The sequence below is a fragment of the Salvia miltiorrhiza genome, chromosome 8 (genome assembly GCF_028751815.1).
Source record: "Salvia miltiorrhiza cultivar Shanhuang (shh) chromosome 8, IMPLAD_Smil_shh, whole genome shotgun sequence".
Lineage (NCBI taxonomy): Eukaryota > Viridiplantae > Streptophyta > Magnoliopsida > Lamiales > Lamiaceae > Salvia > Salvia miltiorrhiza.
The window spans coordinates 40,871,634-40,891,414 of record NC_080394.1 but is presented as its reverse complement, the minus strand read 5'-3'; the positions used below and the strand labels follow the sequence as shown (position 1 = coordinate 40,891,414).

At 34.9% G+C, this 19,781-nt stretch overlaps 1 protein-coding gene across 2 annotated transcripts; it reads right to left on the bottom strand.

The window, feature by feature from the left end:
- Window positions 1–5,015: 5,015 nt before the first annotated feature.
- LOC130998849 (aluminum-activated malate transporter 8-like) lies at window positions 5,016–8,494 on the bottom strand. 2 transcript variants are annotated; one of them, XM_057924254.1, is made up of 6 exons: window positions 8,165–8,494; window positions 7,947–8,087; window positions 6,284–6,556; window positions 6,092–6,165; window positions 5,842–5,989; window positions 5,016–5,768 (listed from the first exon to the last, which is right to left on the bottom strand). In XM_057924254.1, exons 1-6 carry the CDS (start codon window positions 8,379–8,381, stop codon window positions 5,386–5,388), a joined length of 1,236 nt encoding a protein of 411 aa, XP_057780237.1. In that variant the 5' UTR covers window positions 8,382–8,494; the 3' UTR covers window positions 5,016–5,385. The 2 variants fall into 2 exon arrangements, with proteins under 2 accessions (XP_057780237.1, XP_057780236.1); XM_057924253.1 differs by having other exon boundaries at window positions 5,020–5,768; window positions 6,092–6,195.
- Window positions 8,495–19,781: the final 11,287 nt, after the last annotated feature.

Here is a 19,781-nt window from a genome sequence, read left to right as displayed (position 1 = left end):
AACGATTAATCCCTAACATGCTCCTATGAATTTAACAGCTGCACGTTGGTGTTAGGGATACTTACTTGAAAAGTGCATGCAGAGGCTGTCGATGATCGAATCGAATGACTCCAGTTCTGATCTTCTGAACTATATCCCGCTCAGCTTTCACCGTTGGATGGACAACGAACTATGAAAGTCCCAAGCTAGAAATTCCCACTCGTTTCCTGCGCCTCTCTGCTCTCTCAAAATCCCAATTAATTAGCGTGTGTGTTTTCCTGAGAGCAGACAGCTGTATTTAAATAATAAATACTGAGAGGGGGCGCCAGTTTAGGGTGAGGGGCGATTTCTAGCTCTTCTTGGGCTAGGAGACTTTGGGCCAGTCCAGGGACCAAATACAAGGAATAAAGATGGGCCTCAAATAAATTAATTATCTATGGTCAGCTCAGACCATAATTAATTTATAAATATTAGTTCATTCCACTAGAGAACCAATATTGACTTACCCCTTTATCGCCGGTGATGAGTCGGGGCTTGTATTTAGACTTATTAAATCCCCGTATTTAAAATATCCGACATCCATTAATTAATTAGAGCTCTGACAGCTTTAATTAATTAATCTCTTTGTAATCCTTAAGCAGTACCACTCAAACCTCATTATTGCGCCTGAACTTAATCAACCTGCAGGGTTTAGCGCAATAAACATTATTGAGCTCCTTAAGGGGATGTCATTATCCTCTATCGGATACGAGTACTAATACAGATAATCAAATATCATATATTAACCGCTATCACCCAAGATACAGAGTACTCAAGTTACTATATAACTCTCACTCATAGTAAATCAAAGTGATACACGAATTAACATATATATATATATATATATATATATATATATCACAGTAATATTTCTTCAAAAAGTAATGTTATTTAACTTGAAATCAGAATCGTATTTCAGTTTTATAAAATTATCAAATTAATTATTTAAAATTATATATATATATTTAAAATTTTATATATATATATATATATTAATTATTTTATGTATTATCATTTTAAATTATCATAACTTGCTTATTTTAAATCTATTTTTTTACATATTATATATCAAATTAAAGGTCATTTAATTTCTTGAGCTTTCATTCAAGATGCACATTACATATTTTTTATAATACTCCCTCCGTCCGCGAATTAAAGCCCCATTTGGGTGTCGGCGCGGAAACTAAGAAAGCTGAAAAAGGTGTTGTAAGTCAAATAAAAGGGTAGTGGTTAAGATATTAAATTACTTTTACTAATCTATGATTATGAGATACTTTTGCTTTATTAAATTATTCTCTTTTTTCTCTCCCTCTCTCTGTTCTCATTGATCTCTTTTGCTCGAACAATTGGAGGAAAAAAAAATGAAATTCAGTGAACAAATCGAAAAACCCAACTTCAGTGAACAAATCGAACAAATCGAAAAAATGAAATTCAATGAACAAATCGAAAAACCCAACTTCAGTGAACAAATCGAACAAATCGAAAAAATGAAATTCAGTGAACAAATCAAAAAACCCAACTTCAGTGAACAAATCGAAAAAATGAAATTCAGTGAACAAATCGAAAAACCCAACTGTTCTCATAAATGAAATTCAGTGAACAAATCGAAAAACCCAATCGAACAAATTCAGTGAACAAATCGAACAAATTCAGTGAACAAATCGAACAATCGGCAACAAATCTCTCTGCCTCATACCGCGCCGCCTAGCCTGCCTTCACCGTGAGCAGCCACAGGCTGCCACTACCCATGCGGCGCCGGCCGCCGCAGCATCGTCAGCCCAACTTCTGGCCTCTGACAACCTTCCCCTCTCCTCGTCACTCATCCCCAAAACCAAAGGTAAACAAAAAAATTTCACAGATGGGCTCCAATTCAGAGATTTCGAAGCCCGACGCTTCGGATTCCGGCCGGAACATGTCCGATTCAGAGAGATCGAAGCTCGTTGCTTCGGTTTCCGCCAGGAACGACGCCGATTCAGAGAGATCGAAGCCCGCTGCTTCGAATTCCGGCATCGTCGACTCCAACTCAGAGAGATTGAAGGTCGGGAATTCGGCCGGACACTCAAAATGAAGACGAGAGAGAGAGAGAGTTTAATGAAGACGAGAGAGAGAGAGAGAGTTTCATGGATAATTAGGGGAATGATTAGTTAGTTAATTAAATGGGGTAAAAAATGAGGTGGGATAATTAATGGCAAAGGGTAGTAATTTAAAGTAAAGAGGGAGGGTAAAAGGGTACAAAAAGGCAAATGGGGCTTTAATTCGCGGACAAATATTTAGAGGCAAATGGGGCTTTAATTCGCGGACGGAGGGAGTACATAATTGCTTAAATTTTTTTAAAAAATGTATTCTATCTATAAAATAAAAAAAGATACAAAAATAAAAGATTAATTGAATTTGACGGTTTCTTTTGAAATTGGATTTGATAGTTTCTAATTTTATTCCTTAGTTGTTGGCAATTTTTTTTTAAGTGGATATAATATATTGAATTTTGTTTTTATTTTTTAACTGCTCATTTTTTTCAATTCCAATTACACCCTTGTAATTGAATTAAATTACATTTACTTTGCTTTTTATATATATAAAGATAAAGATTTATGATATTTCGATTTTTTGTATTATGTAGTCTTAGTTATTTTACATTGAAAATTTGCTAATATGATACAATGTCATAATTAACAAAAGATAGTATTATACTCCTACCGTTCACGAAAAATATGACATTTTTACTGTTTTGGGGGTCCACAAAAACGGTAACACTTTTCACACCCACAAAAATGGTAACACTTTTCATTTTAAAACATGGTCACACATCTTTTTCTTCATTTTTTATTCTTACAAATACTCTTTATTTACAAAAATATTAATCTCAACCACTCATTTCCAATAATGCAAGATTCTTTTTTTCACTACATAAAATTACCGTCCATTTTTAATTAAAAATTGTGCCCACAAAAAATATCATATTTTTTATGAACGAAGTAAATATATTATATGTATAGTTCATAATCACCGCGCATCGCGCGGAAGATACACTAGTATAGACAAAAAGCAAAGTAAATGTAATTTAATTCAATTTGAAGGACATAATTGGAATTGAGAAAATAATTATACTAACAAAAATCTCCTACAAAACTGGCGTTAGTTATACTCCTACAAAAATGTCGAAAATTGTTAACTGACAAATGAGTATTAGCAAAAACAATATTAAATGATTTGTGCCGAAACAAAAAATTAAATGATTGCCTATTTCAAAAATAAAATTAAATATAAATATTAAATAATTGAATTTTTTTAATGTGCTGCTAACTATTTTCCCCGAATAAGCTAACTCATTCAATATTAAATAATCTTTTTATTAAACCATTTGAATATGTTAAATATTTAAATAATCTTTATTACTTCAGTCTAAAATTATGTGTAAATTATTTACATAAAAAAATATTTTAAAAACATGTTATCAGATATTATTATTTTCTTAATTTTAATTTTAATTTTCAATGTTTGCTTCATCATCAAATAAATGAAAATTAAATTCAAGATTAAATAATTCATTTTTTATTGAATCAAAAGTTATAAGAGATAAGTAAAAGCTTACATGTTTTAATTAATTTGTTTAAAATTAGTGTTGCTTTCCAAATATGACAATTTCTTTATTTTTTATTAGTATGTATTTTTTTGTATCCATACAATTATCTTTGATAGGTATTAAATTAAGTTCGGATATCTTTACGTGTTTATTAATATTTCAAAAATGTGTGGTAAGATATGGTCTGTCAAGAACCAATATGCTTAAAAAAAACACACCTAAGGGGTGAGGGGTTAGGCAGACCCTCTACTTATAAATAAAGCATCAACCAATATCTCATATATGACGTTGTCCAAAAGTGACAACGCCCAACAGAAATCACATGGAAACACAAAAATTAGACCAAGGACCAATATGCTTAATAGCAACCATTTTCATCCTTTATATATAGCAACCATTTTTATCCCTTAAAGTATGAAGATCTTTGGTGAAATTATAGCTTTCCTGAATGAAGTTTTGATCCAGAATTTAAATTTCACAAGTTTATTTTTTTTAATTCATCATTTTTCATACCAAATTCATAATGTTACATAACAAATTACACAACTTATTTTATGCGCTAAATATGATTTCATTTGTATAATTATAGAAACTCCCTATATAGGTGATACAATATCTGTATATGAACACATGTTATATTTTTTATTAAATTATAATGGTTATATTAAAATATTATATCACTTTGCAAAAAATAAATTTTGTATCAAATTTTAATTTTATTAGTTTATATTAATATTATAAAACATATATATGTATATTTTATGCGAGTCTAAGTTCACATTCACCGCCCATAGCGCGGAAGGTACACTAGTTGAAATAAAATACAAAAAAAAAAAAAAAGAGAAATCATAGTTAATAATCTAATAAACTGAAATAAATAAATTAGAATAATATTACCAGAAATAATAAATTAAAGTTACGAAAAGACGAAAACGTAAACTATCAAAGAGTTTTTTCTAACTACTTGAAAATTTCTCAATTTCAACCGCCAATCTCTTGCTCTCGTTCAGCAGCCAGAAGTCTGCTCTGCAAAGGTTGGTGTAATACTGTCAATTTCCTCACGTCCAATCTTCAGCCACCAAAGCCTTTTTTTTTGCTCTAATCTATAAACTTCTCATATAATACTTAGCCTCCACTTTCGAGAATATGTAAAAAAGGAAACAAGGATACCTCCCACTAATTTCAATGGGCGTATAATAAAACTAATAAAATAAGAATAAATAAACTCTAATATTTTTAAGTTTCTTCTTTTGCACTTCTGGTCTTCATATTGCCTCAAGATTCTTCCTTTTCCTTTTCAATCACCTCGACTCTATCGATTGCGATTTAAACGATTCCTGCACTAAAATCACCTAATTGTGTATATTAAATTTCATGAAAGCATAAATAATCCAAGAATATGAATATGAAAAAATTATGAATATGTTTTTCTTTTTCTTTCTGTAAATGGTGCGTGCATTGCACGCGATTGTACAATTAAGCGGATGATCTCCGCTCATCCCATATGAGTTGCAACTCAAGTCGGGGGGCCTCGCATCGGTTGGCTCATCGCCAAAATCGACTCGAGTCGGGCGATGAGCCTCCGATGTCAATGCTCTGCCTCTAAGTAACTAAATTCGAAGGTGATTTCATTATTTGCAACTTAATAGGGATATACATTTTTTTTATATATCAGTCCAAAAAAATACAATAAAATCTCTCACATAATTGCCAAAAAAAAGTGCATATTAGGTGACTCTAGGACACTATTTCTAACTCTGCGTTGACTGAATTGGATTATTGATCTACGATGATTCTGTCTTAATCTCGACAATATCTACTACAACTTGATTATGATCCACTGGTTTCAATTTAAAACCTGCCTTCTGAGAGAGTTCATCAACAGCGCTTGAAGTTTTGTCGATGAATTTAATGATGTCGATGAGCACCGATGCTATCACAAGTGTTGGCACAATATGTTGAAAATCTGCTTTAGTTGGCACTGAGGAGTTATGCATTATGTTTTGCAGTTTCTCAGCTGCAGCTTTGGAGTTTCGTAAATGGATTTCAACCGCTGATGATGGAAATCTCATTTCTTTTAGAGCTGCACCTAATTCTCTCAGAGCCTTGCTTGCTTCTATGCTCATTTCCACACATGCTGGTTGGATCTTCCGTTGGAATTCACATACTACCTGAAATGAAATTCAATAAATATTAGCGAAAACTACATATGCATAATTTTGAAAATTAATTAGATTTACTTGCCTGCGACTTTGAATTTAGGCAGCCACTAAGTGTTTCGATTTGACATGCACATTCCCTTACTAGAGAACCAATGTTCAAGTAGAGTTTCCACGGATGATTAAACTTAAAACCACCGTGTCCAAGTTCCCACCACGCAAAATTCGCCTGTATTTATTTACATCAAAATAACAAAATTAAACCTTGATAATTTGATTTTATTACAATACTAATTAATTAACATATATAGTTATTATTATAAGTACTAACCAATATTTCCTCGTTTGCTTTTGAGTTGAGCACAGTTTTATGGCTTTGGAGATATGACTTATCCTCAGCATCGGCTGGAGAAATACAAAATTGACCACCAAAACCTATAAATGTACACCAAGTCGAATTAATAAAACTATTTGTTACAGTGTGAAAATCAATTAAAGAGTGCAAAAATATTTATATAGTTACCTTCCAAGAATGTAGCTAGGTTTTGTATATTAGTAGCGATGAGATTATGCAAATCTTGGCCGGCCCAAACCGGGTAGATGCATACTGATATAAGCATGCAGGTGGCGCCGCCGATGAGAATGGTGGTGAGGCGCTCATAAGCCATCTTCAAAATTTCAGAAGCTCGAGCTCCCGACACAGCTACTAGAGCGAATGTGAGTATGAATATCGTCACACCATAGTCGTATCTTCTCTTTACTCTCGGCACGAATCTTGTAAATGTTGCCACACTCGCTGCAATATACATTTTGAATTACAAAAAATTAATTTCTTATTTATCAAAAAATTTGTATGTACTAGTACAAAGAGCGTACATTGTACGTATAACCAATGTTATTTTATTTGATAAAAACAAAAAATATAAATACAATGTCTATTCTATTTAAATTTTTAATGAGTAATTTGATCTATTTGCTTTTATAATTATGGTAAAAGTAAAACCCTCTTCAAGATAATACTCAACACATTAATAAACTCTATAAACTAATATTTCTCTGGTCCCGACTTGGGCCAGTTCAATAAGTCATCAATTTTTATTAAAATAATAAAATATAGTGTTTTACAGAATGCATTTATAAATATATAGGTCTTGTTAATATTCTAAATGAATAATTATAAATAAAATATAAAAATTATGAATAACTATGGTAATTTACTAATTTATTAAAATATGAATCAACATATCAGCCACTTTGAATCGATAGATACATATATTTATTTAATTTAAATATTATCTCATGTTTGTTTTTACACATTATAACTTGATTTAAAATTAAGAAAACACTCGATAAATTAAAAAATTATTAATTTATTGATATATTAATATCCCGCTAAATCAATAAATCCTTATATCCCAAATTTATAGAGGTTTTATGGTATTTTTCTAAGAAACCTAGTATTTATACTGATTTTTTAAACACTTAATATCAAGGTATGATAATATTTGTATACACCTTAATTTATGTGTGATATGTACCTTATTATTTATATAATAGTCATTTATTGTTATTTTTATTTATCTAGTTAATAGTTAGACATTCTATAGGATATTTATCCTTTTCACGATTCTAAAAGGAGTCCCAAATATATATCAAATAAAGTTTGGATAATGTAATGTAATTAGTTAATACTATATTTTTTTTGTACTTTAATATCTATTAATTAATATATCTTCTATACTAATAGAAAAAGAGCCTAAGGCATCTAAGGCACAACTTGTGGATGACCTATTTTACCCCTATTACATATTTTATTTTAAGGTTATTTTATATATTATATATTTATAAGAATATATTAATTCATTTGATATTACACTTAATTTATGTGATATATATATATATATATAGCTATTGATAAGGCTTATAGATAAATATAAACATTCAATAAATTATCTAATAAAAATATTGAATTAATAGATTTTCTAAAATAATAAATTATCAAATAAAATAACATTAATTAGTACGTTCTTTCTGCTAGTTCTTCTAAATATATAATATATAATTTACACAATTGCTTTTAAAATTAATTAAATATATATATAATAGGACCATAATAGATAATTAATCTAAATTTTGTGCCCTAGACACTTTTTATATTAGTATAGTATAAATTGATTATAATTTACCTAGAATGAAAACCAAAGTGCCAAGAATAATAGGCTCTCCTTTGTCTCCACATGCATTGCCCAAATATTCTGCTCCAACCCCTAATCCAGCTGCCAATAATGTCGCTGCCCCTCTGTTCAGACCTTTTGCAATTGTTCCTCCTAAAACAAATTAATCGAATTATAAATCAAATCAAAACTTTAATTAGTTGATATATGTAGATTATATATAGACTTACCAACTGTGAACTCAAAGACGACGACCACTGTTAAAATCGCCCACATTCCTGCTTCTTCGAAGCTGTGGTAGAGAGGCTTGAAGTAGTAGAACATAGACATTAACGTGATTGCAATTCCAACCTTAACGGCGTGAAAGATTCTTCTGGGATCTTCTTCTCCGAGCTTCTTCGCATACTTGGCCGAATCCATCACCTTAACCTTAATCTTTCCGAACATGGTTGCGAAGAATTAAAGATTTTGTTGGTCGGTAGCAATTCAGCATGCAAATTACAGAGGAGAGAGTGTGAAGAGGAAGGAGAGTTGAGTGTGAGCTTCCCTTGTGGTCTAGAAATTTATAAGGGTTGGGAAGTTTTTGTTTGTTAAATAAATGGAAGTAATTTATTCAATTTTGGCATGCTTATCAAATATGAATATCCAGACTATTTTATTGTTTCTCGAATTAAGGCCACCTAATTCTTTTAATATGTACCATTTTATTTGTTTTCATGCTCAGATGGAGTGCTACTGGTGAGCTTCAGCCCTACTTTTTGAAGCTTTGCATGTTTTAATATGTAGTACTATTTTATTTGTTTTCATGTAAATGGAATACATGCATGGTCAAATTTTCCAACTGCCATCATTTTTCCAACGAAATATTGAGATCAAATTTTTCTTTCCAGATTTAATACAATTATAACGTTATACATAATTATGTTATCAATAAATAAATCAATTTATTAAATTAATAAATTAAGGTATATGTTATAATTTAATAAATTAATTTATTCATATAATTTTATTAATTTTAAAATTATAATTTATCATTTAAATAAATGAATTTATTCCTATAATTATATTAATTTTATTAAAGTAAAATATAATAGAAAAATTAAAATACACAAATATAATAGAAAAAATTTAAATTATCTCAGAGGTTTATTTTACAACAACAAAAAAAAAATGGTTGTAGTTTTTCTGAGGAACAATAAATTTGATTTAAACTAAGAGGCAAAAAATTCTAATTATTTTTTCTATGCTATTTTGCTATAAGGGTGCTGACAATCGATAGTTCTTTGGGTACATAATTTTTTTTAGCTATATTTCTTTGGAGATTAGCCAAACAGATGTTGGCAACATTTGAATTCATGATAACTGAGATTGCAAATGACGATTAAAGGGGTTGATATAAAGTGGTAGGTCCTCCACTGCAGCTTTCAACTCCATTTCGATGAGTAAATGAAGCAAAAATTGTGTTTTTCCTTTTGCTTTTTTTAATTTAATGGGTGGTTTAGTTCATGTGTAGTTTCTTGATTTTGGGCGCTTAGGGGTTTTAAATTTTGTTGGTTTAAAGTTCTGAATTTGGAATTTGGGTTAAAAGAAAGGATGCAATAATGTGGATAGTTGAAAAACAGATCATCATAGGCTTCAATTTTGTGCTTTTTTGGTAGGTAGCAAGATTATTGCAATTATTGAGTAACAAATTCCACTAACAAGATTTACCTACGATCCATTTTATTTTACAAGTGATTAAGCCTATAATAAGATTTGTGTAAGATCCATTTTATTTTGCAAGCGATTTGTTTGTAATAGTTGATTTAAACTAACTTTGTTATACTTTTTGTTTTTATTTTTTACAGTGACCAATTCTTTGAATTTTTAAACATTTACTAATGAAGTTAGTAGATCTATTGAAAAAGCTTTTTAAGGTTGATTCTGCCAGAGACTATTTAGCTATGAATATTGATTTTGGTTTGAGTGAACTAAATTTTGCACAAAATGCTTTGAGTTTTGGCTAATATATGAATGTTGCAGCTGCCAGCAAACTGAACAAATCATCGACTTTTTTGCCATGTTGTGTGGTATAGGGTTGTTTGTTTCATTTTCATGATTGAATTTGTGCCATCATTTTTGAAGTTAGAGATGTTCGTTTATTTATTTTGTCATCTCCTAATTAGTGCATTGTGCCTATTTGAGATGAATGAATTTTTTAGGTTATTTATATGTATGTGAAATTTTATCTGTATGGATCATCTAATGCGGAGGTGGAAACATTTATGCTTTAATATTTTCTAAAGTTTCAATATTTTCTTTTGGGACTGTGCAGATAGTGCTGTGGCCAGTGTTTTTTTTTTTTTTTTTGAAAAGAGTACTATGGCTAGTGTTGTAAAAAGCGCTAAGAGGCGGCAGAGATCAAGCCTTGATTTTACGCTAAAGGGCGGTGTGAGCTTTTTTGAGGCGGTTATGTAACTTCCACTATATTTGCATTATAATACATATATTTTTTTTTTCAAAACGCCAATCAAGCTGCAACTTTTAGAATACTTGGCGCAACTTTTTGAGGTTTGAGGATTCCTAATCCTCATTAAATATATTAATCTATAAGTATAACTTTGCATGATTGAAAAAAAAAAGTGAAGTAAGAAAACAAGCAGCGGTCAGCAGTAGCTTTTATTTTGATTATATGTGGATATATAAACTCATAATTTATGTAGTTTTTTATTGACAATAGTAGTCGAGGCAAAGAGGCACAATTAAGACATGCCAATCTCTATTTTTTTGTCAAACACATATCATACACATATTAGAATAATAGATGTGAAACAAATAATCACATATAACATATGGGCATAATGTTAATATGACAATAGCTAGAGATGTCAATCGGGCCAGCCCACCGGGTTAGTCAGGTGCGGGCTAATCGGGTTGGAGATTTTTTCGGGTTGTAAATCTTCAACCCTAACCCTAAACTTTCGGGTTTCGGGCTAGCCCATCGGGCTAATTAGGTTAAAGGCGTAAAAATAAAATTATCATTTGTATTTTATTATTCCTAATGATCTAATGTATAATGTATAAAATATACATAGATATTAAAGATATAAATTATATATAATACAAATAATATTGAATATATATGTAAGTAAGAATCCTGACAATGAGGAAAGAGAATACCAAAGAAAAGTCAGAAATAAGAATCCTGGAAAGTTGCACTACTTTCCTTATTTTCAGGATTCTTATTACTTTCCCTGCCTGACAAAAATTTAACAAAACACAGGAATTTAATATTTTGAAATCAGATTACTTTTCTAGGATAGAATTCGTGCCAAACAAACAGGCCCTATATATTTTTGTGTAATATAGGCACTTATTTTTGTAGATTTCTTGCTGGATTGACATTCCTAAATATAAGTATGCATAATGTTACACACAAATATGTATAGTAATGTCACGACCGGACTTAATTAAGGATAATTAAACCGGGAAATCATGACTAAGGGAGGGAGATAAGAAGTGGGAGTAGAAAAGGGGAGTGAATAAATAGAGAAGGATCGTACTTTTCATTCATAACGAAGGAAACATCTAATATATAATACGGAGGTTTAGTTGCAATGATTTGATTGAACTAGTAAGTTCGGATGTCTCCGACTTAGCCAAAATGACATAAGACTTCTTTGAGTACGCAACGGAAGTAATAATGTTTCTGATTACATGTATGAAGACATGTACCCAAGAGTTTTTTTCAAAACATATAACATCGGGACAAAAGAAGATCCCGCTCGTCACTTCATCACCATCGGCTACTAGTTGGTGTGGCAGGTATGTTCTTATGTCTTGGGATTCTATAACTGTAATATGATTCGCGTGCTCGTATCTGCTTGATACTGGTTATTCAAATAAATCCCGTGTTTCGATATATGTTTTCCCGCCTCGCTAAAATCGATAGGTTATAAAATGAATCTAAATTAAATCCGTAGATTTAATTCGTTCGTTATTCTGATATCTAAATTAAATCCGCAGATTTAATTAACTCACGAGTCGGAAATAATCCACGACTTAAGTAATTAATAAATAATAGAATCGATAGTCCCATCTCGCTTAATAAATAACATGACTTTGCTAAGTCAGTTATAACTTTTGAAATAATATCATTGACTACTTTAACAAAATAAATTCAGGATCATAAGTTGAATACATATAAGGATAATATTCGGGTTTCATTCACTGATGATAAATAATAATCACGCATTACTGGATCTAATATATATATAAAAGAGCGGGTCACTACATACTACCCCTCTTAACAAAAATTTCGTCCCAAAATTTGCATATTTCTGCTAAAACAGTTCGGGGTATTTTTCCTTCATCTTGTCTTCAAGTTCCCACGTGGCTTCTTCTTGTCCGTGATGTCTCCATAAGACTTTCACTGATGTGATTGCCTTATTTCTGAGTTGTTGCACTTTCCTATCCAGGATGGCTTCAGGTCTTTCTTCGTAGCTTAAGTCTGGGCTAAGGATCATTTCCTCTTGGTGGATTACGTGCTTTGGATCGAAAACGTATTTTCTGAGTTGTGACACGTGGGAAACGTTGTGAACGTTTCTAAAACTAGGCGGTAACGCCAACCTATAGGCTACTGGGCCTATCCTCTCTAAAATCTCATAAGGTCCTACAAACCGAGGTCTGAGCTTTCCCTTGACACCAAACCTAGTTATCCCCTTGGAGGGAGATACCTTTAGGAAGACCTTGTCTCCTATCCCAAAATGTAACTCGGTTCAGCGTGTATCAGCGTAAGATTTCTGTCTATCATGAGCCTCCTTTATTCGTCCTCTTATCTGACGGACTATCTCAATCATCTCTCTGACTGTGTCCGGTCCTAAGATTTTTCTTTCACCCACTTCATCCCAGTAAAGTGGTGATCTGCATTTTCTTCCATACAACGCCTCGTAAGGTGCTATATCAATGGTCGCTTGGTAGCTATTGTTGTAGGCAAACTCGATTAGCGGCAACACTGATTCCCAACTTCCACCTCTGTCTAACACCACTGTTCTCAACATGTCTTCGAGAGTCTGAATTGTCTTTTCCGACTGCCCATCTGTTTGCGGGTGGAAGTCGGTGCTAAAATTTAGCCTCGTGCCTAACTCTTTCTGCAAACTCATCCAAAATCTAGATGTAAACTTTGAGTCTCGGTCAGAAGTAATCGACACGGGTACGCCGTGTAAGCGTACAATCTCTCGCACATACAACTGAGCTAGCTTGTCTGATCCGTGTGTGATCGGTATTGGTATAAAATGAGCACACTTTGTGAGTCGATCCACTATTACCCAAATGGCAGTGTTTCCTCTCTTTGTTTTAAGCAGACTGGTCACAAAATCCATTGCGATGCGCTCCCATTTCCATTTTGGAATTTCCAACGGTTGTAGTTTTCCATATGGCCTTTGGTGTAAGGCCTTCACCTGTTGGCATGCTAGGCATCTCTCTACGAATGACGTTATGTCTCTCTTCATGCCTTCCCACCAAAAATGTTTTTTTAGGTCCTGATACATATTAGTACTCCCGGGGTGGGCAGTATAAGGGGTATCGTGAGCCTCGCTCATGATTTTATCCTTAAGTTCATCATCGTGGGGGATGCATATCCTTCCCTCAAAGAAGATTGCATTATCCGATGCTTCTTAGTAGTTCTTGAGGTCTCCTTTCCTTACCGCTTCTCGTAGCTTCTCCATTTTCTCGTCCCTTCTTTGTGCTTCTACCATCATTTTCCTCAAGTTGGGTATCGCTGCAACAACGCTTGCTATCGTCCTTGGTGGTTTAACCACTTCTATGCTCATTTCCCCAAACTCCTTGATGAGCTCTTTCTTTTGGGTGACGAGATATCCCAATCTAGATTGAGTCTTACAGCTCAATGCATCAGCTACTACGTTGGCCTTACCCGAGTGGTAGTTAATACCGCAGTCATAATCTTTCACTAGTTCGAGCCATCTCCTCTGTCTCATGTTGAGGTCCTTTTGCTCGAAAAAATATTTCAAGCTTTTGTGGTCTGTGAATATCTCGCACCTAACTCCATATAGGTGATGTCTCCAAATCTTTAGTGCGTGCACCACTGCAGCTAACTCCAGATCATGAGTCGGGTAATTCAGTTCATGTGGTCTCAGTTGGCGCGATGCGTACGCTATCACTTTTCCTTCCTGCATCAGTACACAACCGAGTCCATTTTTGGACGCGTCCGTGTAGATCACGTATTCCTTGTCAGCTGTTGGAACAACTAACACCGGTGTCGTAGTCAACTTTTCTTTGAGTTCTTGGAAGCTCTTCTCGCACTCTTCTGTCCAAGAAAACTTTATCTCTTTTCTGAGTAATTACGTCATTGGTCTTGCGATTTTAGAAAATCCTTCAATGAATCTTCGATAGTAACTTGCCAATCCTAAGAAACTTCTTATCTCATTAGGGTTAGTAGGCGATCTCCACTCTCGCACTGCTTGTACTTTTTCAGGGTCCACTTTGATCCATTCTAATGACACAATATGCCCTAAAAACATGACTTCGCTGAGCCAAAATTCGCACTTACTGAACTTGGCATACAGGCGCTCCGTCCTCAATGTTTCTAGGACAATTCTCAGATGTTCCTCATGGTCCTTCTCGTTCTTCGAGTATATCAGGATGTCGTCTATAAATACTAAGACAAATTGGTCTAAGTATGGATGGAAAACTCGATTCATGAGGTCCATGAATACAGCTGGTGCGTTGGTTAGCACGAATGGCACAACCATAAAGTCATAGTGGCCATATCTAGTTCGAAAGGTCGTCTTAGGTACTTCTTCTGGATGAATCTTCAACTGGTGATAACCAGATCACAAATCAATCTTTGAAAACACACTTGCTCCCTTGAGCTGGTCAAAGAGATCGTCTATCCTTGGCAAAGGATACTTGTTCTTAAGTGTCACTTTATTCAGTTCTCTATAGTCTATGCACATTCGCAATGTGCCATCCTTTTTCTTCACGAACAGTACGGGTGCGCCCCAAGGTGATACACTTGGCCTAATAAATCCAAGGTCCAGAAGTTCTTGAAGTTGTATCTTGAGTTCCTCCAGCTCCTTAGGGCCATCCGGTACGGTGCCTTTGAAATGGGGGCTGCCCCGGGCTCCAAATCAGTGGTAAACTCAATTTGTCTGTCCGGTGGTGACTCTGGCAGAATCTCCAGAAATACGTCTAAAAAGTCTCGTACAATTGCTACATCTTCTATGCTCTTCTCAGTTCCCGGCTCTCCATGCAAGTATACGAGGTAAGCTGGGTATCCCTTCTTCATCATTTTCGTTGCTTGTAGGGCGGAGATGATCATCTTTCTTCTTTCCATGCCGATTCCGTGAAAGTGTGTCGGTTCCCTTCCTGGGGGTCGAAAAGATATCCGTCTTTCGTTACAAAGGATGGTGGTGTAGTTCTCAGCTAGCCAGTCCATTTCTAGGATTATGTCCACATCTCCCATCGGTATAACATAAGAGTTGTTCACTACAATCTTGAGTGATCCTAAGTTCAGTTCTGGATTCAAGCACACATGTTCTACTGTTGTCATCCCTCCTATTGGTGATGATATATTCAACTCCCGATCAGTCTTTTCAGTTCTTAATCCTAAAGTGTCAACACATGCACTTGCAATGAAAGTATGTGATGCGCCTGTATCAAACAGAAGTACGACAGGGGTATTGAGTAGCATGCCCATACCTGCCAGGTTTCCCTGGTTGTTCTCGGGCTGCTTTTGCCCCATAGCATAAGCTCTAGCATCACGAGGCCCTCTCTGTTGTTTCTGTTGTCGACGAGGTTATTGGTGTTGTGGTTGATACTGCTGGAACTGGGGCTGCTAATACTGTTGCGGTTGCTGCCCTGGGTTTGGTTGAGGATAAGCTTGGATTGCTCGCAGGTGCGGAGCTAGAATCGGCGGGTTCGGCTTTGAATCCGTTCCGTGTTGCTTATTCGGGCACCGATTGGCGTAGTGCCCTTTTTGGTTGCAGTTATAGCAGCTATCACTCCCAGCCTTACAGATATCCTCATGATTTTTGTTACACATTGGGCAAGGTGGGGTCCTCTGTTGGTTATTTCCCATCTGTTTCGGTGCGCCCTGGCTTCCATAGCCCTGTGACTGGAAGGCATGTCCCTGCCATGGCCTCTTCTCGCCTTGGTTCGGGTTACTGTTGTCCCATCTCCTCTTTCCTTTGAAATTTTGATTATGATTTTGATCATGTGGAGGTGCTGGCGCAGGTACAATTGCAGGTCTTTCTCCTGGCATGGCTGCCTCAATGTCTAACGCTCGGCTGAGCGACTCAGTGTAGGACAATCCTCTGTGGCTTGCCAAAGCCATCCTAATCTCGTGCCTCAGACCGGCACAAAACTTTTCAGCCATCTTCTCATCTGTGTCAACTTGTTCCGGCGCATATCTAGACATATCGCAGAACATCCTGTCGTATTGAGTTACCGTCATCTTTCATTGTTTCAGATTGTAAAATTCAGCTTCCTTCTTCTTGTGGTAGCTCTTGGGTATATACTTATCATATATACCGGCTTTGAATTATTCCCAAGTCAGGTTTTCTAACTGCTCTGCTGTCATCGTTTTCATCCTTGCTTCCCACCAGAAATCAGCTGACCTAGTCAACTGAAAGGACATACAAGTCAGGCGCTCTTGGTCAGTGCAGCCCAGGAAGTTGAAAATGCGCTCAATAGCGCGTACCCAAGTCTCAGCTTCTGCCGGGTCTCCTGTCCCATTGAAGGTAGGTGGGTTCTGTCGCAAGAATAGCTCCTCAATCCTTCGTTCTGGCTGTACAGGTGGTTGAACTATTTCAGGTTCTGGCCCTGCTTCTGGGCCTCTCTCATCACTCCGGGGAATCCTTCCCCCTCATCTCGGACGCCCTCGTTTCGGTGGCATTCTAATGAGTCAATACACAAGTAAACAGTTGGATAACATAATGGAAAGACTTGCCGCAACTAGTACTAACATCGCTCTTATTCCTTGAACTCTACTCATGTTCAACTCAAGTAAACAGTTGGATAACATAATGGAAAGACTTGCCGCAACTAGTACTAACTAGGGTTTTGAAAAGAGGTAACTCCGCTATGTCACAGCTTCCCAACTATGTAAGGCACTCTCATTGCTATGAGAAGTGTTCCCACTATACATTGGTTAAGGCAATAGTCGATTCGGTGTTCCCCCTCGCGTGATTAATCCGAACGAAGATCTACGCCCGTGTCACTATCTCGTGTCTGACACCTTTCTTTACTCCACATTGTATTTTGTTTGTCGATTTCTCGTTTGATTTCCCTTTCTTGTAGCTTACATATCACTTCAACCTGTAGACAAAGGTAACTGTGTTTTTGCTAGTTTGTTTCCCTTGTTGAGCATGGCGATGTGATGAAGTGTTGAGCTTTTGTCGACTGACTCTTTCATACTAGTGATCATACTAGGAAAAATTAGTTAACTCTTGAGTTCAGAGCAAATGAACTGCTCTGATACCACTCTGTCACGACCGGACTTAATTAAGGATAATTAAACCGGGAAACCATGACTAAGGGAGGGAGATAAGAAGCGGGAGTAGAAAAGGGGAGTGAATAAATAGAGAAGGATCGTACTTTTCATTCATAACGAAGGAAACATCTAATATATAATACGGAGGTTTAGTTGCAATGATTCGATTGAACTAGTAAGTTCGGATGTCTCCGACTTAGCCAAAATGACATAAGACTTCTTTGAGTACGCGGCGAAAGTAATAATGTTTCTGATTACATGTATGAAGACATGTACCTAAGAGTTTTTTTCAAAACATATAACATCGGGACAAAAGAAGATCCCGCTCGTCACTTCATCACCATCGGCTACTAGTTGGTGTGGCAGGTATGTTCTTATGTCTCGGGATTCTATAACTGTAATATAATTCGCGTGCTCGTATCTGCTTGATACTGGTTATTCAAATAAATCCCGTGTTTCGATATATGTTTTCCCGCCTCGCTAAAATTGATAGGTTATAAAATGAATCTAAATTAAATCCGTAGATTTAATTCGTTCGTTATTCTGATATCTAAATTAAATCCGCAGATTTAATTAACTCACGAGTCAGAAATAATCCACGACTTAAGTAATTAATAAATAATAGAATCGATAGTCCCATCTCGCTTAATAAATAACATGACTTTGCTAAGTCATTTATAACTTTTGAAATAATATCATTGACTTCTTTAACAAAATAAATTCAAGATCATAAGCTCAATTCATATCAGGATAATATTCGGGTTTCATTTACTGATGATAAATTATAATCACGCATTACTGGATCTAATATATATATAAAAGAACGGGTCACTACAAGTAATATTAAGCTATATGCATAATTATGGCAACGATGAGCAGCAGCGAGAGGCACTAGAGATGTCGCAAAGCAATACTTTCCCAAGCATATTTCTATCCAACGTTATGCATATTTGTGTTTCAATTATATGCATAATTTTTTATGAATATTGTGGGGGAAAAATGATTTTTTTTGGTAAAAAAGATAAATAGATAAAAAAAATTTAAAAAATGATTACTATTATTTTGTTTGAAATTTTTATTCTTATTTTAACCCATGCGTGTATTTTGCCTTGAAAGTCCTTATAAGGCATCTGTAACGTGTCACAGTCCTAGCGCACCACATACACATATTGCATTATCCATATTTTGAATCTATTTTGAATTTTGAACAAAAAATTTGAGAGGTCAAGATAATTTCATCAACCATCAATTTGTTATAAAAATAAAATCTCAATTTTTTTTGTTACTAAAAGTAGGCATATCAAACATATTACTAACTGAATCCAAAACATCGAAATCATGCAACCGCAATATGACAACACTAATTTTATTGAAGCAGATTACGTAAACTTTTAGACGATTGAAAATATTTGTAAATGTTAAGTTTTCAACTACTTAAAAAACGATGACATAATTGCAATATTTTAAAAACAATACTAAAACTATAAGATAATGTCATCAACCATCAATTTGTTATAAAAATAAAATCTCAATTCTTTTTGTTACTAAAAGTCGGCATATCAAACATATTACTAACTGAATCATGAACACCATCAGATAGGAGATTAGATAGTGGTAACAGGAAACATTGTATACAAGCATAAAACGTTCTTGCTTTACAGTATACAAATCCAACAATCTCCCACTTATACTAAAGCAAACTTTTAGTATACAATGTGTCTAAATACTAGCTATTACAACACTGTCACTTCTCCCACTTATACTGAAAGTTTTTCCTAAGTGGGTGGCATCAACCGCAATCCCATCCCTCGAGCATGCTTCTCGTAGGCCTTTTGCGGTAAGCTCTTCGTGAAAGGATCAGCTAAGTTCTCCAAGGTATTGATCTTCTCAACCAGCACATCTCCTCTGTTTACGATTTCTCGTATGATGTGGTACTTTCTCTCTATGTGTTTGGTCGCCTTGTGGGTCCTGGGTTCCTTAGAATTTGCCACTGCACCCGAGTTATCACAATAAATTATGATACTCTTAGGCAAATTAGGTACCACTCCTAGATCCAAGAGATAGTTCCGGAACCATACAGCCTCTTTAGCAGCTTCGGAAGCAGCTACATACTCGGCTTCCATGGTGGAGTCTGCAATGCACTTCTGTTTTGCACTCCGCCATGATACGGCTCCACCTCCCAAGGTAAACACATAGCCAGAGGTAGATCTCTTCTCATCCCGGTTAGCCTGGAAATCCGAATCGGTGTAACCCAAAGGAGTTAGACTGTCTGACTGGTAAAATAGCCTATAATCTCGAGTCCTTTTCAGGTACTTGAGAATATGCTTTACCGCAGTCCAGTGTCCTGGTCCAGGGTT

Bases quoted from the DNA above. Each gene is read 5' to 3' on its own strand.
- LOC130998849 (XM_057924253.1), bottom strand. From the start codon at position 8,381: ATGTTCGGAAAGATTAAGGTTAAGGTGATGGATTCGGCCAAGTATGCG. The intron at 6,196-6,283 runs GTAACTATATAA...GTACATTTATAG, and splicing joins CCTAGCTACATTCTTGGAAG to GTTTTGGTGGTCAATTTTGT. The intron at 5,990-6,091 runs GTTAGTACTTAT...AAATAAATACAG, and splicing joins AAGCAAACGAGGAAATATTG to GCGAATTTTGCGTGGTGGGA.